The sequence below is a fragment of the Cheilinus undulatus genome, unplaced genomic scaffold (genome assembly GCF_018320785.1).
Source record: "Cheilinus undulatus unplaced genomic scaffold, ASM1832078v1 Contig1, whole genome shotgun sequence".
Lineage (NCBI taxonomy): Eukaryota > Metazoa > Chordata > Actinopteri > Labriformes > Labridae > Cheilinus > Cheilinus undulatus.
Genome location: NW_024571676.1, coordinates 630,514 through 649,385, shown reverse-complemented (window position 1 = coordinate 649,385; position 18,872 = coordinate 630,514). Strand labels below are relative to the sequence as shown.

General features: G+C 39.0%; 1 protein-coding gene across 2 annotated transcripts in view; it reads right to left on the bottom strand.

Annotated features, from left to right (window-relative positions):
• LOC121506600 (macrophage receptor MARCO-like) overlaps positions 1–18,872 on the bottom strand; it is a 44,387-nt gene that overhangs the window by 10,037 nt on the left and 15,478 nt on the right. The window contains exons 8-19 of one of the 2 annotated variants that reach the window (XM_041782407.1): positions 15,043–15,093; positions 13,947–13,991; positions 13,301–13,372; positions 12,331–12,384; positions 11,169–11,231; positions 11,005–11,040; positions 8,731–8,781; positions 6,434–6,478; positions 5,788–5,859; positions 3,915–3,950; positions 3,649–3,693; positions 2,587–2,751 (exon numbers count right to left, since the gene is read on the bottom strand). In XM_041782407.1, the coding sequence (XP_041638341.1) occupies positions 2,587–2,751; positions 3,649–3,693; positions 3,915–3,950; positions 5,788–5,859; positions 6,434–6,478; positions 8,731–8,781; positions 11,005–11,040; positions 11,169–11,231; positions 12,331–12,384; positions 13,301–13,372; positions 13,947–13,991; positions 15,043–15,093 (735 nt within the window). The remainder of the gene's footprint in view (positions 1–2,586; positions 2,752–3,648; positions 3,694–3,914; positions 3,951–5,787; positions 5,860–6,433; positions 6,479–8,730; positions 8,782–11,004; positions 11,041–11,168; positions 11,232–12,330; positions 12,385–13,300; positions 13,373–13,946; positions 13,992–15,042; positions 15,094–18,872) is intronic. The other variant, XM_041782408.1, reaches the window with a different exon arrangement.

The window sequence follows — 18,872 nt, the reverse complement described above, 5'->3', positions numbered from 1 at the left end:
GGGCTCAGTATAATGTGTCGGCCATCTGGGAAAATGGTCCCCATCTTGGATTTTTATGAGGCTAGACTTTTTTTTTTTTTTTTAAGTAGGCTTTGAAGAGTACATGTACCAAATTTCTATGCTTGTGTCACCATCTGAACGATTATTTCACTTATCTGCTCCACTAAAATGATTCAATATCACAGCATCAATAAATCTGAGATTAAAAGTCAACTTTCTAAGTCTAAAAGGTCAAAATACAAAATTAAAAGTCAAAATAGGGTTTTAAAAGGCAAATATATGAGAGAAAAATAAAATCATGAGTTTAAAGGTCAAGATATGAGATAAAATACAAATTTAAGAGTTTAAAAAGTCAAAATAGAAGATAAAATTCAAGATTGTGACTTAAAGGTCAAATTATGAGATAAAATTCTTGATAAGGAGTTTAAAAAGTGAAAACATGGAATTAAAAGTCAAAATTAGGAGTTTAAAAGGTCAAAATTTGATTTAAAATGAAAAATGGTGAATCTAAAAGGTCACAATATGAGAAAAAAGGTCAAAATATGAAATAAAAAGTCAAAATCCTAAGTTTCAGTCATATTCTTGGGATTCAAAATGAAAATATAAAATGAAAACACAAATTATTTTTTTTCACTCATTCCTGACTTTTTATCTAATTATTTCTACTCTCTCCTTTTTTAGATTTTTATAACTTAACAAGGCTTTTTATAATATTCAAGGTTAAATTTACATTTTTATACTGGAGGAAACCTGCAGACCTCATAGCAGCAGGCCAATTCTAAGATATGATCGTGCTGGCCGAGTAAAACTGCACTGCGGGCCGCATTTGGCCCATGGGCCTTGAGTTTGACACCCGTGCTCTGGAGAAAACACAGGACTCAAAAGAGCCAAACTGTGGTGTCGCAGTTCCCTATTATCCAAACATCTCCTGAGACTGAGACAGTGTTATCAGTCTTTTAAGCCTGTTTTGATGGGAGCTTCATTCATGGGACATCATGAATCTTCTTAAACTTCATGAACAGGAGGTTTTTCTATCTGTCAGTCTGAGATCCTCTCAGCTTAGAGGAGAAGCTACGCTACGCAGCTGCGGGGTGTGGATTTGGATGGCATGTGTCCACATGTGAGGATAACTGTGATATAAGTTTAGCCAGCAAACGCCCCCTCCCCCCCAGGAATTATTAATAAATCAAACAGTCCTTAGAGAAACATATTTACCAAATATGTTTTGCCCAGATTAAAAACAGTTAGTAGAGATTCCTGTGTATTTTTCAAAATAATGTAAAAGTTTAAAAGTGCTATTGATCCCTACATTCACATTTTAAAACGTGATTATTATCTATCTTAGTACATAAAATGGACATATGGCAAATATTTTAGTTCAAACTGTGCTAACATTGTTGTTTAAAGTTATGATTTAAAGGGGAGGAAAGACTGAAAGAATAATGTACTCAAGTAAAAGTGAAGTGTCTTTGAACAAAATTCACTTAAGTAGAAGTAAAATAGCAGGTCTATAAATCTACTCAAGTTCAAGTAAACTGAAAAATGAATTGACTTAAAGCTAAAGGGAGTAATAAATAGTGACTTTTGATATTGGAGTGGTGGGGTTAATGACAAATATGATTTTTCAAAACAACAAGAGAATATGAATCTTCAACCAGGTTGTTTAATTGAAAGCACGGCTTTAAAATTAAATTGCAGTATCTGCAAATGTTTTCAGAAGTCCTTGTCTGTGTGCTACTGACTGTCTGCTGGCAGCAGAGGTCAGATATCTGGCCGGCTGCTCTCTGGACGGTTTTCAATCTGAAATGATTTCAAAACCTGGGTGATCACAAATATGAGGTCAGTCTTCACTGATGTACAGTCTGCAGTACTGCCAGTGCTGCACCAATCCCTCTGCCCTAAGCAGACGTAGGGCCGCCCAAATTATTTCTTTCACTGAAAAGTGTAAAAAATACACTTTGGAATCTCTCTGAACAATTTTGACTTATTTATCTCCTTTCTCAGTATAAAAAGCTGGTTTTCCCTCGATTCTCAAGATCACCTGAAAATATAGATGCATGTCCTGCCAGCCAACTACTGCATTTTTATTTGGAATGTTTTTGGAAATTGGGGTCATGATCTCTTTCTCTTTTTGTTTTTTTTTTAATTTTTGCTTATTTATGGGGAAATTTGTGGCAGTCAAAACAGCATTTATGTCGATTTATATTATTATGTATTTGCAAACTAGGAACAGAGGAGAGAAAGAGGAAGAGGGAAGAAGGAAGTAACTGCAGCTGATCTGCAGGATGAGGAAGTGGATGAAATCAATTTTATGAGGCTTTGTGCAAGATACGCATGAAAACTTCTTAAACTTTGCACAAAGCAAATCAAAGACTCAAACCCAATGTCAAATCTGAAACACCCAAAAGGTTCAAATCTGGTTCTCTTTTTAGCATCTCAGAAGGTTTTTTCCTTTTGCTGGGGAGTTTTTGAACATTGGAGTAAATTAAACCATTGTCAGTTACTTTACAGTTCAAAGACAGAAGACAGAGAGCAGTGAGGGTCAACGACTTTAACAAAGCCGGGATGAAGCAGCTGCTGTCTTACCTGAGGTAGCAGTGAAGGTCTCAGTGGCATGTTGAAAGCCAAGCATCCTACAGATCACTTTGCCGTCCACGGTGTCAAAGCCGTCATCACAAACTGTGCCCCACTCACTGTTGTACTTCACCTCCACACGGCCTCGGCTCCCCGCCGGCACGAGACGCACATTTGCTGTGGCGACAGAGAGGTGAAGCTGTTTATATTCACATCATTTCAATGGTGAACTTAACTGGAACATTCTAACCCTGAAGAGTGACGTAAAAAGCTTCATATTTAGGTGTTTCAGCAACCAAATTCCCTTTTCTGCACTGTTTCCTACTGTATACCAGTTTACTTACATCCCCAGGTGATTCAGCACAAACTGGTGAAACATTTTAACTGTTTATATTTCCTCTCTGTCCTCTCAGGTTTTCATGGATGAAGAATGAGGAATGAGGAATAATTGAGTCAGATCATCTAGACCCGCTCTGTATCTGTCAGAATAAAACAACTATCATGAACTGAAGCTGTATGACTGGTGCTCGATAAAGGCTTTCAATAAGTTTGCCTCTTTCTTATGACACTACACAGAAACGGACCTTTAGAGTTTTTTGTTGTGTTTTTTTTTTTGTTTGTTTGTTTTCAGGCGTAAAATCCTTTGAATGTTTCTTAAGAATGACCTCTCTTACTCCTGGAAACCAACATGGAGACCCGGATCTGCACTGATCAATGTGATCTCATTCCTTCCGAGCCAGTTCTAAGGATGGTGCTTGGCTGAAGCTGGGGTTGGTTTAGGGCTGGTTCAGAGCTGGTTCAGAGCTGGTTCAGAGCTGGTTCAGAGCTGGTTCAGAGCTGGTTTATAGCTGGCCCAGAGCTGGTTCAGAGCTGGTTTATAGCTGGCCCAGAGCTGGCCCAGAGCTGGTTTATAGCTGGTTCAGAGCTGGCCCAGAGCTGGTTTATAGCTGGTTCAGTTTAAGAACCACCAGAGAACCATGTCCTTTCCCACAGGCTAGAGCTGGCCTGACAGGGATCTCATGTCATTGTTTACAGCACTGATGGAAAGTAAAAGGAAGTTAATCTCAGACTTACGGCTGACCCATTGTTCTCCTTTAGGTCCTGGGGGTCCAGGAGGACCTGTGGAGAAAAAAAGGTCAGAAAGATCTGGAAACCAAAAACTGGTCAATGATTTAAAATGAATGTTAAAGATATTTAACCAGTCTGCCACTTTAAAAAATAATCAAACCATTATAGCTGTACTAATTAATGACATGAATGCTGTATTTGGTGTGTTTGTCCCGTTTTTGTGACTTCACAGACTTATGGGGAAAATGTGACTCTGCTACCTAAAAACTCACCAACAGCCCCTTTCAAACCACGAGATCCAATCGGACCTGATAACAAAGTAAAAAAATGACGTAAGTCTCCAGACAACAGCATCATGTTCTTTTAAAATCAACAGTTTAGAGAGTCTGAAGAACTTTTGAGCTTCATAATTTACTTTCCTGATACTTAGATTAGGGAACGTGTAATCTGATTTATGCAGATGAAACCAAATTCAAATCCTGGGTCTGTTCAAAAAGTCCAAAAAAAAAAAAAACCTCAGTCCCCGGTGAGAAACGTCACAGAGTCAAAGAAAGGTGGGAGTAAGCGGATAGGAAAGGAGGACAGTGGTGATTAGGGAATCCGACTGCACTTTCCCTAGGCAGATGTTACAGACGTGACGGGTGTTATTTGTGTAAAAACTACAATTTAACGTTGATGGACTACAAAATTCACACCTACCACTTGGCGGGTTCTCCATATTGTTATGAGCAGCGAATGAAACGTGAAAACCTCGGTGATAAAAATGAGCTCATTAAGATTTTTATATGCTAAAGTCTCTTCAGGACGAGGAACTGTGACTGTGAGCATCTAGAACAGCAGAAACTTTTCTCTTTATCTGAACTCTCTGCAAAGTCAATATGACCAGATGAATAATAGTCAAGTCCTTTTATTTCACAACGATATTAAATAGTTTTGTTTTATTCACCACCTATCCATTTTCTTTCATTCTCTCGTCTCTGTTAATTTTATAAGTCTATTTTTGTTCCGTCTTTCTTTCAGCTCGTCATGTGAAAAGCTCTATAAACTCTGTCTTACTTGTGTAATTATGATGATAAATATAATCACAATATGGCAACATACCGACTTTATCGCTTTATTTGATTGTGATGTACGAACTTTTATCACATTTACTTTAATATTTCAAAATAGCAAAACAAATGCATTTTGAAATATTGACTGATCGGTGTACTATTTGGATAAAAATGGAAATGAGAATAAATTCAATTGTGATCATAAGTTGAATGAAATTGTTTTCATGTCTGTAATATTCCTCCGTTCATCCCTTTTTCCTTCCGTTTATCACATGAATTATAAGTTTGACTGAATTTTACTGTTTAAATTGGGGCTAGTAAAGTTACAGTCAGATTGATTGCTTGTTTTGATGAGCAGTCACTTTAAATAAAGTTTACGCAAAGAATTGTGGGTCATCTTTAAGTCTCTCCTTTGGTCAAGGGTGGTCCAGTGTTTCCTAGGCTAAAGGAGATAAAGGAAATAATGAAGCTCCTTTCCCTTTCAGCTAGAGAATTCAAACGGCCTTTATCATGGCCGACACTAAAATACTTCCTGGTTGTTTCACTCAGTTAGGAACCTTCCTAAACAAAATGGACGAACGTCACAGAAAAGTGAGAGTAAGAGGACTGGAATGGAAAACTGTGGTGATGAGGGCAATTTTCTGGACAGATGTTTTAGATTTTTACTGCATAAAAACTACAATTTAGCATTCATGGACTACAAAATGCACATCTGTCACTGGTGCATTCTCCTGGTTGTTTAGTTCAGTGAAACCTCAGTGATGAGTTCAAGTTATGAAGGTTTTAGGATGAGACAGCTTCCAGTCACCGTGACTGTGGGCATGTAGAACAGTAAAGGTTGGATTTATCTGCATTTGAACTCGAGTAGCTGGATGATATTTAAGTCCTTATATTTTACAACAGTATGAATTGAATAGTTTTAACTGGTACAAATTCCTCTGATTATTGTCGCCATAATTATGATATGGCAACGATGAAATGACCTGACTTTTATCAGAATATTTTTATCCATATTCTCTGCACTTCATTGGAGAGAACAGGTTGGTTTTGTCTCTGACAGTCTCTAAACCAGTCAAACCTTAAAGAAGCTCACCTGGAGGTCCTCGTTGACCGTCGTTTCCTCTGTCTCCCTTTCCTCCCTTGGGCCCAGGAGCACCCGGTATTCCTGCAGTGTACAACAAACAGAATTCAATTTAACATCGACAATAATGACTATTCTACATGTTTATTAATCACATCCACATGTTAAACATTTCTGTAGTGAAATACTGCTATGCTATCCTCATGTATTCTAGTTAAAATATTTTCTTTAACAACAATCTGACAATTTATTGTCGTCATACATTCAAAGGCTGATCTGTGACTGAAGAGATAATAGACTGTAAAAATTCAAATAAAAATCTGAGTGTAGCCTCTTCTAACCTCTGTTAACAACACCTGCTATCTTACACTGAAGTAGACAAACGGCCCTGACTTCCTGGGTCAACAGTTTCTATTTTATAGATCACACTGCTAATGGCTGGTGTCTACATGTAGCTAATGTCTGATCAAACTTGGTTTTGAACCTCCACTTTGTTCACTTTGAACATCAGGGTCAGTTGTTCCTTAATCAAGAAAGGATTACAGACTAAATATTGTCTACGAACACTGCAGTGTGACAGAACACCAAACCTGATCTTTATATGGAGGTCAATGGCTGCTGTCTGAGTATGGTTAATACAACAGTAACATGTAGGTACCTGATCTTCCTGCATCCCCGGTGTCACCCTTCGCTCCACGGGGACCTGGAGAACAAGAAAGAGAGTAGGGAGAAATAATGTGTCTTAACCTTTGACCCTTAACCCTTGACCTGTCCAAACACTTGACTTGTAAGGTATTTTTACACTGTGATACTTTTCAATACTTTTGATGCAATCTTTATTTTACTGAACCTAAGAATCAAAGGAACTGTAGCTTAAAGAAAACAAGCCCTTTTTATAGGACATGTTTCAAAAAGCAAAATATTACAAGCATTCACCTTCACACTGTCCAGATCAGGGTTATAACAGTTCTGGATTTTTCAGTTAGATTTTATTTCTATTACTTTTACTCTTTCTGTGTTCAATTTCAGTTTAGTTTTAATTAGTTTTGACTGCTGGTTTGTTAGTTTAGTTTAGTTTTTATTTTACAAAAATGCTTCGTTTTAGTTCAGTTTTTATTGGTTTTAGTGTTAGTTTTAGTTTTTTCTGATTGATGTCGGGGCTGGGTGAACATCATACTTTTTTAAAAACATGTTCAAACAGGCTACTCTTCACTCATCATTTATTTATTTTATGATGATGTTTTAATACAACCCCAGGCATGAAACTACCATGGTGTGAGGTCTTATCCAATCAAACCAGGCCATTTTACTCTCCCCAGACGTGGGTGTAGGTGCCAGTCAGTCTGGTTTTGTCAAAGACTAAAACCAAGGATATTTTTTCTCTGTTTTTATTTTATTTTAGTTAGTTTTGTAAGTGCACTATTCAGTTTTAGTTAGTTTTCCTGTTTTTGGCACAGCTTAGTGTTGGAGCCATACTAGGAGGCCATAAGATGTAATGTACAGATCTCCCCAGAAGGTGTCACTGTTGGGCACAAACAGAGCACATTTAGGTAGGAACCTTCATTGAGGTGTCAGGTGTTGCTAGACAGGTAGAGCACATACAATTTTTTGTCCACCATGCTGGGAAACACTGAGTGATCACTGTAAGTCTTTGAATGGAAGTTTATGGATTTGTTGAAATCTTGCATGTGAAGAGCATTGAAGACCACTGTTGGATTACAAATAAATCTTCTGTCAAAGAAGGAGAATATTGGACTGTCTTGTTTCGCGAGACACTCAGGAACGGTGCCACAGTGAGCGCAACAATGAGTAAATTAGTCCGTCTACGTAGCCCTCAGTGCTTTGGAGGAACAAGAACAACTGTTGAAAAGAAGGAGGGAACAACTTGAGCTGGACGCTAAATTAGCTGCACCTGTGGCAAAATTAACAGTTCTTCAAAACTCTGACATCCAAATCCAATGTCAGCAGAATACAAACCTGTAAAATAGAGCAATCGACAGCAAACTAAACATTGGTAACTGCCCTCAGTTTATCCTCCACCAACCATTAAGCGGAGGCAGGAGGGTAGTCAGCAACACGTGGATGGGCCGATGGAGTGGACTGACTTGGGAAGGCAGGATTACCATCACAAGTCACAAGTTGATGCAACAGTGCAACCGTTGGGACTCTCACCTCTCAATGCTCAGTCAGTGAATGACTGAAGACTGGAGGACATTTGCAACATTATGCAAAGGCAAAATGAATTAACAGCACCTATGGTTCATCAGCAAAGTCTAAGGCTTCTACCAACAAGAGATACTACTATATACTCTCACGCTCTTACAGGCGCTACAAAAAGAAATGTGTCTGTAAGCCTGCCGCCACCCCTACCTCCCACATTTAGCATGCATAACATACAAATAAAATCTCTTAAAGTGAATTATTTCTCACAAAATAGATTTTATTTACCAGCATTTTCTGTGAGCAACACCAGTTCACTTTTAAAAAAAAGAAATTTACATTTCTAGAACATATTCGGTTTTTAACTTGACACTGTTAAGTACAAACTCACCACAGCTTTAATGAGAAGGGTGTCTGACTGAACATGTGTTACTTTAAGAATCTTGGACAATTCAGGACAGATTTCCTTCTCCAAGATCAATCCGAAAGAAACATCACGTTTTTATTTTCATTTGTCGCGTACCCTCTACGTCACTTTGCGTACCCCTGGGGGTATGAGTACCTGAGTTTGGGAATCACTGGTCTAGATCACACAGATACACATTTTAATATTTAAACATTGGCAATGTTTGTGCATGTAAGACAGCGCTGTTGACCACATGCAGCTCTTCTTTTTCTTTGTAAACAAGAACATTTTGACACCAAGGACTGAGGCCGCTATTGCATCAATTTAGTTGCACTTTTACTAGAAACATATCAAAGATTAAAATTCTGACATCATGAGAACTCTCTTACCTTGGAGCCCCGGGTCTCCTTTTTCTCCCTTTGCACTTGGTCCTTGGTTTCCTTGAATTCAAGGAGGAAAGACAAGCTTAATATTCATGGTCCGTAACATTACCAAAACTTTGGATCAGGCTAAAACGATGAAGGACATGTGGCAGCCATCATGCACAGTGCCTATAAAAGTAATGACCCTCTTTTATTGACTCCATGACTGAAAGGTGGTCATTTTAATTTGGCTTTTTAACACAAAAAATGTACTAAAAAAACTATTTAATGACAAAGTGAAAAAAGATTTCTACAAGAAGTGTCAATTAAATAAAAATCTATAATGTAAATAGGTGACTGCATAAATATTTAGCCCTCTAAAGTGACTGACCTAATCCAACAGAGGTCCAGACAGTTGGTGCTAGTAGTCTCACAGTTAGTGAAATGGGGATCAGCTGAGTGTAGTGAATGTGTCTGAGTTTTTTTAGTATAAAGACACCTGTGTCTGGAAGTTACAGTCACTGGTTAACCAGTATTCCTGGCTACTATTACACCATGAAGTTAAAAGAAAACTCCAATCATCTCAGAGAAAAGGTTATTGAAAAGTCTTAGTCAGTGGACGGAGACAAAAACATTCTCATGTCTCTGAACATCACCCAGAGTTCAGTTAAATCTATCATGGAGAAATGAAGGAATATGGCACATGTGTAAATCTGCCTAGATCAGACCGTCCTCACAAACTGACCTCCGATTTCCATATACAGCGTGCACGCCGCGAGCGACCTCGCCCGCTGGAGGCGAGTCTAGAGCGCAGCGCCGCGGTGTGCAGTCCTGATCAGCAGGAAGAGATCACGGGAGAACTGTGAGCTTACACAGGTATAGTATGTCAGCAGCTGACTATTTTACCTTTTGGGGTTAACTTATCCTTTCCAGTCCATGATATTATTGCTTCTGCCATTGAATGAGTACATCAGGAAGTTAAAAGGTTAATGTTTGTTTAAAGGATCTGTGGTTTTATGCAAAATTCTTTGGCTAAATATCCCCAAAAGTTAACTTTTCCTCGTCAACAGCGCCATTGTAGCTCTATGACCCACTGACCTCTCGCTGACCCTTTGCTCTCGCTGCAGGATGAGACCTGATGTTGATATAGTGATGATTTATGATCGGGAGTCCGTGCATTGTGTTTTATTTTGAAAGAACTGGATGTTCTACGCTAGTGACTTCCATGGTTGGTGCTTTCTGAACAACAGTGGATTTACGAGGTTTGGCAGCGGCCGGCGCTGAAATAGACCTACAGCATATCTGAAAAGAAGAGGAGCGAAGTGTCCGTCCAGGCACATGTCGCTGCCGGTCTGGAGCGCCGGCTATGAAAATGCTCTGATGGACTAGAGAGGGAGTGATATGCTCCACGGTATGATTCGCCGGCAACGACTTTGGGAATAATTTGCTTTAGAGCCTCTTTGAGCAGAGTGTTATAGGGCTTTTAGATGGAAAAGTCCCCTGGGAACCACTGCAAAAGAGGTTGGCTGGTTATTTTTTACTAGGGCTGAAAGGTTATCAGAGTTTGATAAAGTAAATAGTCCACTTGAATTTTCAGATTGCAGGGGTTAAAATAATATTTGAAGGCAAAGTGTGTGAAATTTGAATTTACAGTAAATATTTTGCATGAGAGCCACTCTGGCATGAATATCCTTCATAGATGTAAAACAAACTTTTTTGGTGCAGAACTTAAAATTATCATTTAAAATGTGTCAATTGTAATTTTTCTATTTATCATTTAAAATAGAATAATAAGGTCAAAATTGCCCCTCCTTTTGCTGCAAAAAAAACCCTATAAAGCAAGCTTAATTTGCATAAACAAATACTAACTGCACTTTCTCGACTGTGTTGTCACATTTGATCTAACTGGTTCAAAACTGAAGATGCAATGGGGTGTTACAATAAATGGAGCGGGTCTAAAAAAGATCTTCAAAAGTATTAAATTTAATGTCAGATGTTCTGTTTTTACCCTCCGTCTGAAACAAGAACAAAGAGAGAACACTGTAGCACAACAAAGGATCTTAGAACAGATTTCAAAGAGGATCTTAAAATCATCGGATCAGTAGATCTTTGCAGCACTGACACCCACTGTTTTTTGGGGGTCTCCAAATGAGTTTTCTGGATTTCTTCCCTACTGTTGTTAATGTTATTCTTGCAGCACACATTAAAGCCACATGTAAAAACACCCCCCTAAGACTCAAAACAAGGCTCAACCAGCTACTGGATGGTGGTCCGTCCAGTGGCTGGTAGATTCTGGCTTACCGGGTGGTCCAGGAGGTCCAGTGGGTCCAGGCTGGCCTGAAACACAGAAGCAACTTTGAGATGAAGCCAAAATAACAGAGGAAACCTTTACATCAATAGAACCATCAACTGAAAACACATTAAAATAGGCTTTTTACTCATTAAGATCTCCTTATGAAACCTACCGGCACCTCCTTTCTCTCCTTTGGGTCCCAGGTCTCCTTTTGGGCCAACAGTACCCCCATCACCTGGAAAAAAGGAAGGGCTGTTATGTAATCTCCTGAAACATCATCACTGAGTGCACTTATGTGAACTCTTTGCCTTTATTCTGACAGAACAGCTGAATAAAACATTTCTGGTGTGAAAAGATCCACAACCAGGATACTTTACTGAGAATAATGTGCACACTGGAGGCGTGGCCTCACAGGGTCACCAACCACAGCCCCTGTTTAGGAAGCTGGCCAAATTTAAATACCCCACAGTCATCTATTATCACATTTTTTGAACAGGAGATCCGAGGCGGGGTCAGACAGGGTCTGATCTATTGGAAAACATCTGCCTGAGCCTGACGGTGATTTGTGGTCTGCAGTAAAAGTCCAGCCCTGATTGAGATCTCATACAGGAAATGTCAGAGCATTGACGAAGTTGTGCTAGGATGTGAAATAATGGCTGCAGCTCATCCATCAGCCGCTTTTCATCAGCCGTCTGACGGGAGATGACAGGTCATCAGCGCTGGGATCAACACCGGACCTGCTGCTGAAAGCTAATGTCTCCTGCTGCACGTACATGCACCTTTATGCTAACGAAACCAACCCTCACAATGAGAGCCTTTTAAAATGCTGGGTTTTTAAGAACCAGGGTTTGAAGGGAGCTCTGAGTTTGATTGTCTGTACGAAACATTCCCATATCAGGTCTTCACATTTGGTTAGTGATTGATGTTTCCAGAGAGAATCTTTGTTTGTAACCAAACCACACTTCTTTATTTTGAAGGGATCGCTCTGATTTATGTTTTGGGTTGACAGTTATCAGTAGTCAGTGTGATATTGACAGCAGATGGTGGTTAACACAGCCCTGTTTGGAGAAGCAAGCATGGGAGCCAAGCTTTGTCCCACAAAAAACTGACTTTTTTGGAAATAAAATTTTTTTTGGAACAATTTCATTCATCCTTTGTAGGCTGTCTGATTGGTCCACTTTCCCACCAATCAGAGAGCCCTCTTTCATGGTAGCGTTGCAGCTTCCACCGAGTCTTCAGTGTTAATTTTGGCAGCTATTTTAAATGAAGTCTTAAGACAGTTTATTTGTGATTACTTCCTATGGATTTCCCCTGAGCACTCCAGGTGGACTTACCTTTAGACCCCTTCTGTCCTGGAGATCCCTGGGCCCCGGCTGGACCAGAAGGACCTGAGGACAAAAACAAAAACCCTATACTGTAAGATCTCATGAATTATAAGTTTGACGGAATTTTACTGTTTAAATTGGGGCTAGTAAAGTTACAGTCAGATTGATTGCTTGTTTTGATGAGCGGTCAACAGGTGCGTCACTTTAAATAAAGTTTACGCAAAGAATTGTGGGTCATCTTTAAATCTCTCCTTTGGTCAAGGATGGTCCAGTGTTTCCTAGGCTAAAGGAGATAAAGGAAATAATGAAGCTCCTTTCCCCTTTCAGCTAGAGAATTCAAATGGCCTTTATCATGGCCGACACTAAAATACTTCCTAGTTGTTTCACTCACTCAGGAACCTTCCTAAACAAAATGGACGACCTGAATGGACCCCAGGTTTCCTTAAAACGTCACAGAAAGGTGAGAGAATGAGGACTGGAAAGAAAACCATGGTGTTGAGGGCACTTTCCTGGAAGGATGTTTCAGACTTTTACTGCATAAAAACTACAATTTAGCATTAATGGACTACAAAATGCACATCTGTCACTGGTGCATTCTCCTGGTTGTTTAGTTCAGTGAAACCTCAGTGATGAGTTCAAGTTATGAAGGTTTTAGGATGAGACAGCTTCCAGTCACTGTGACTGTGGGCATGTAGAACAGTAAAAGTTGGATTTATCTGCATTTGAACTCGAGTAGCTGGATGATATTTAAGTCCTTATATTTTACAACAGTATGAATTGAATAGTTTTACTATAAGCACTATAAACCACTGGTACAAATTCCTCTGATTATTGTCGCCATAATTATGATATGGCAACTATGAAATGACCTGACTTTTATCAGAATATTTTTATCCATATTCTCTGGACTTCATTGGAGAGAACAGGTTGGTTTTGTCTCTGACAGTCTCTAAACCAGTCAAACCTTAAAGAAGCTCACCTGGAGGTCCTCGTTGACCGTCGTTTCCTCTGTCTCCCTTTCCTCCCTTGGGCCCAGGAGCACCCGGTATTCCTGCAGTGTACAACAAACAGAATTCAATTTAACATCGACAATAATGACTATTCTACATGTTTATTAATCACATCCACATGTTAAACATTTCTGTAGTGAAATACTGCTATGCTATCCTCATGTATTCCAGTTAAAATATTTTCTTTAACAACAATCTGACAATTTATTGTCGTCATACATTCAAAGGCTGATCTGTGACTGAGGAGATAATAGACTGTAAAAATTCAAATAAAAATCTGAGTGTAGCCTCTTCTAACCTCTGTTAACAACACCTGCTATCTTACACTGAAGTAGACAAACGGCCCTGACTTCCTGGGTCAACAGTTTCTATTTTATAGATCACACTGCTAATGGCTGGTGTCTACATGTAGCTAATGTCTGATCAAACTTGGTTTTGAACCTCCACTTTGTTCACTTTGAACATCAGGGTCAGTTGTTCCTTAATCAAGAAAGGATTACAGACTAAATATTGTCTAAGAACACTGCAGTGTGACAGAACACCAAACCTGATCTTTATATGGAGGTCAATGGCTGCTGTCTGAGTATGGTTAATACAACAGTAACATGTAGGTACCTGATCTTCCTGCATCCCCGGTGTCACCCTTCGCTCCACGGGGACCTGGAGAACAAGAAAGAGAATAGGGAGAAATAATGTGTCTTAACCTTTGACCCTTAATCCTTGACCTGTCCAAACACTTGACTTGTAAGGTATTTTTACACTGTGATACTTTTCAATACTTTTGATGCAATCTTTATTTTACTGAACCTAAGAATCAAAGGAACTGTAGCTTAAAGAAAACGAGCCCTTTTCATAGGACATGTTTCAAAAAGCAAAATATTACAAGCATTCACCTTCACACTGTCCAGATCAGGGTTATAACAGTTCTGGATTTTTCATTAGATTTCATTTCTATTACTTTTACTCTTTCTGTGTTCAATTTCAGTTTAGTTTTAATTAGTTTTGACTGCTGGTTTGTTAGTTTAGTTTAGTTTTTATTTTACAAAAATGCTTCGTTTTAGTTCAGTTTTTATTGGTTTTAGTGTTAGTTTTAGTTTTTTCTGATTGATGTCGGGGCTGGGTGAACATCATACTTTTTTAAAAACATGTTCAAACAGGCTACTCTTCACTCATCATTTATTTATTTTATGATGATGTTTTAATACAACCCCAGGCATGAAACTACCATGGTGTGAGGTCTTATCCAATCAAACCAGGCCATTTTACTCTCCCCAGACGTGGGTGTAGGTGCCAGTCAGTCTGGTTTTGTCAAAGACTAAAACCAAGGATATTTTTTGTCTCTATTTTTATTTTAGTTTAGTTAGTTTTGTAAAAGTACTATATAGTTTTAGTTAGTTTTCGTGTTTTTGGTAAAGCTTAGTTTTTATTTAGTTTCAGTTAACTAAAAGCTTTTAGTTTAAGTTATTTCGTTAGTTTGAGTTTACTATAACAACATTAGTCTAGATCACACAGATACACATTTTAGTATTTAGACATTGGCAATGTTTGTGCATGTAAGACAGCGCTGTTGACCACATGCAGCTCTTCTTTTTCTTTGTAAACAAGAACATTTTGACACCAAGGACTGAGGCCGCTATTGCATCAATTTAGTTTAACTTTTACTAGAAACATATCAAAGATTATAATTCTGAAATCATGATAACCCTCTTACCTTGGAGCCCCGGGTCTCCTTTTTCTCCCTTTGCACTTGGTCCTTGGTTTCCTTGGATTCAAGGAGGAAAGAGGACAAGCTTAATACTCATGGTGCGTAACATTACTAAAACTTTGGTTCAGGCTAAAAAGATAGAGGACATGTGGCAGCCATCATGCACAGTGCCTATAAAAGTAATGACCCTCTTTTATTGACTCCATGACTGAAAGGTGGTCATTTTAATTTGGCTTTTTAACAAAAAATTGTACAGAAAACTATTTAATGGCAAAGTGAAAACAGATTTCTACAAAGAAATGTCAATTAAATAAAAATCTTTAATGTAAAGTAAGTGACTGCATAAATATTTACCCCCTCTAAAGTGACTGACCTAATCCAACAGAGGTCCAGACTGTTGTATGGTGTTGTAAGTTCTAAGTCCCCGGTGAGAAACGTCACAGGGTCAAGGAAAGGTGGGAGTAAGAGGATAGGAAAGGAGGACAGTTGTGATTAGGCAATCCGACTGCACTTTCTCTAGGCAGATGTTACAGACGTGACGGGTGTTATTTGTGTAAAAACTACAATTTAACGTTGATGGACTACAAAATTCACACCTACCACTTGGCGGGTTCTCCATATTGTTATGAGCAGCGAATGAAACGTGAAAACCTCGGTGATAAAAATGAGCTCATTAAGATTTTTATATGCTAAAGTCTCTTCAGGACGAGGAACTGTGACTGTGAGCATCTAGAACAGCAGAAACTTTTCTCTTTATCTGAACTCTCTGCAAAGTCAATATGACCAGATGAATAATAGTCAAGTCCTTTTATTTCACAACGATATTGAATAGTTTTGTTTTATTCACCACCTATCCATTTTCTTTCATTCTCTCGTCTCTGTTAATTTTATAAGTCTATTTTTGTTCCGTCTTTCTTTCAGCTCGTCATGTGAAAAGCTCTATAAACTCTGTCTTACTTGTGTAATTATGATGATAAATATAATCACAATATGGCAACATACCGACTTTATCGCTTTAATGAATTGTGATGTACAAACTTTTATCACATTTACTTTAATATTTCAAAATAGCAAGTGGTAGCAATGCAGTTTGAAATACTGACTGATCGGTTTACTTTTTGGATAAAAATGGAAACGAGAAAAATTCAACTGTGATCATAAGTTAAATGAAATAGTTTTCATTAGGGTTGTCCTGCTCAGCATTTTTGGCCTCCGATCCCGATTGGATTTTTTAATATTGAATATTTGCTGGTACCAAGTCCCAATCTGATACTCATAATTACCTAGATTAGAGATTCAATTGTTACTCGATATCTCAGATTTATTCCATTTAACTCAGTACAGCCAAAATTGTTGTAAAAACATCAAATCACAGTTCTGCTCAGAATGGTGTAATAGCTCTCTTTCACTTTAATTATCTGTCAAAAAATACATTTTATGAATATATGAATCATACAGACTCAAAACAACAAACAATTCCTATTTAAATGTAGCAGCTTAATCTGAGACATGAACCAGAACATTAACACTGCAATGAAACCAAAATATCAAATACAAGGCACTCTTATTATTTCAGTGTGATTTCTAAAGTGCAACCGCTGTGTGAGACCCACGAAACTGGTGTGCATGTAGCACAGTATGTGCTACACATGCTACATGTGTTAGTATGCTATCACGTACTTTGTTGTACAGCTCCAGTAAAGCAGTGATCAGTTAGTAATGTCCAGACGGCAGGGCATAGCGTGGGTCCAAAAGCTCAAGAGGACAACAGAAACCCAAATTCTCCACCACGGAGATGGGCTGGTTGTCTAAAGCGATGAACTCAACCACCTTTTCTGTTATCTTTTTTACCTTTTCACTCTCTCGAGGGTATTTGTCTTTCCTCTTAAAGTCCAGAGGTTGTTGCTTCGGTGAAGCTGCCTGTTGCTCTTGTAAAGTCTCCGTATTCCGCTGCATGTTTTGTTTGGAGACGATGGATCAAACTTGAAGTGTTGAACACAGCTCTGCTGCTACCACCTCGTGAAACGGTCGTGTTACAGATGCTGCAGGTGGCTGTTGGACTGATTTCGCTCACAAGTTTGAAGTATTTCCACACCGCTGACATTTTTAACACATGAAAGCTAATGTTGCTACTGCTGCTTTGTTGTGTTACTGGTGTGTTTACTTCCTGTCATAAATTGTGCTCCATTTACGGCAACTGATGTCAATGATCATCTGGGCTGATCGGATCAAATTACCGATCAATTAAAAATGCTTATATTGGCTCCGATCTGATACATGTGATCGGAATCGGGACATCCCTGGTTTTCATGTCTGTAATATTCCTCCGTTCATCCCTGTTTCCTTCCGTTTATCACATGAATTATAAGTTTGACTGAGTTTTACAGTTTAGATTGGGGCTAGTAAAGTTACAGTCAGATTGACTGCTTGTTTTGATGAGCGGTCAACAGGTGCGTCACTTTAAATAAAGTTTATGCAAAGAATTGTGGGTCATCTTTAAATCTCTCCTTTGGTCAAGGATGGTCCAGTGTTTCCTAGGCTAAAGGAGATAAAGGAAATAATGAAGCTCCTTTCCCTTTCAGCTAGAGAATTCAAACGGCCTTTATCATGGCCGACACTAAAATACTTCCTGGTTGTTTCACTCAGGAACCTTCCTAAGCAAAATGGACGATTCAAACGGATCCCAGGTTTTCTTAAAACGCCACAGAAAGGTGAGAGTAAGAGGACCTGAAAGGAAAACCGTGGTGATGAGGGCACTTTCCTGGACAGATGTTTCAGACTTTTACTGTGTACAAACTACAATTCAGCATTAATGGACTACAAAATGCACATCTGTCACTGGTGCATTCTCCTGGTTGTTTAGTTCAGTGAAACCTCAGTGATGAGTTCAAGTTATGAAGGTTTTAGGATGAGACAGCTTCCAGTCACTGTGACTGTGGGCATGTAGAACAGTAAAGGTTGGATTTATCTGCATTTGAACTCGAGTAGCTGGATGATATTTAAGTCCTTATATTTTACAACAGTATGAATTGAATAGTTTTACTATAAGCACTATAAACCACTGGTAAAAATTCCTCTGATTATTGTCGCCATGAGATGACCTGACTTTTATCCAGTGGCAGACCGGCCATCGGGAGCACCGGGAGATTTCCTGCTGGCCTGGCCGCAGAACTGGACCGGTCACTGACTGCCGAGAGTCAAGACCAAAGGCTCAGGTCGTGCATGATTTTTTAATGAACAATCCGTCGTGCAGCTCAGGGTGTCTGCCTTAATGAAGCTCACACAGATTGAGCAGAGTGCAGGCAGATACTCACCAAGTTCGGCACCTTTAGTTCTACTGTAACGTCCCTCAGTGAGCAGACGGTGCAGTGTTAGTTTCACTACAACTTTATTTCGCAAAAGTACACAGGCTACTGTGGCCTAGCCGCCGCCAAAACAACAAACATTACTTTCTGTCACTTCCTAGAATCTCGCTTGTCTCACCATGCAGCAAACTATCATGTCTTTCTAACTGATATGTTCACTGACACTCCGAAAATCTTAGAATTCCGCCAACAGTCACACTCTGAACTGGCGACATTTTTTAACATGGACAGTTAACCTGCCATGAATAGTCCATTACACAACATTGAAAAATGGAGTGAGATCGCCAACCCAAAAGGAAAGGCGGAGCAGAAAGGGGGAGGCTCAAAAAATTAAAAGCACTGGCTACAGATGCAGCGAAGTGCTGTAAAATTACTGACATGTTTGTCAGTAAGGGAGCAGGTAATAAACTAAACACTAGTGGTGACAACAGACACACAACCTTAGCCTATCAGCACGACTAGCTTAATGAG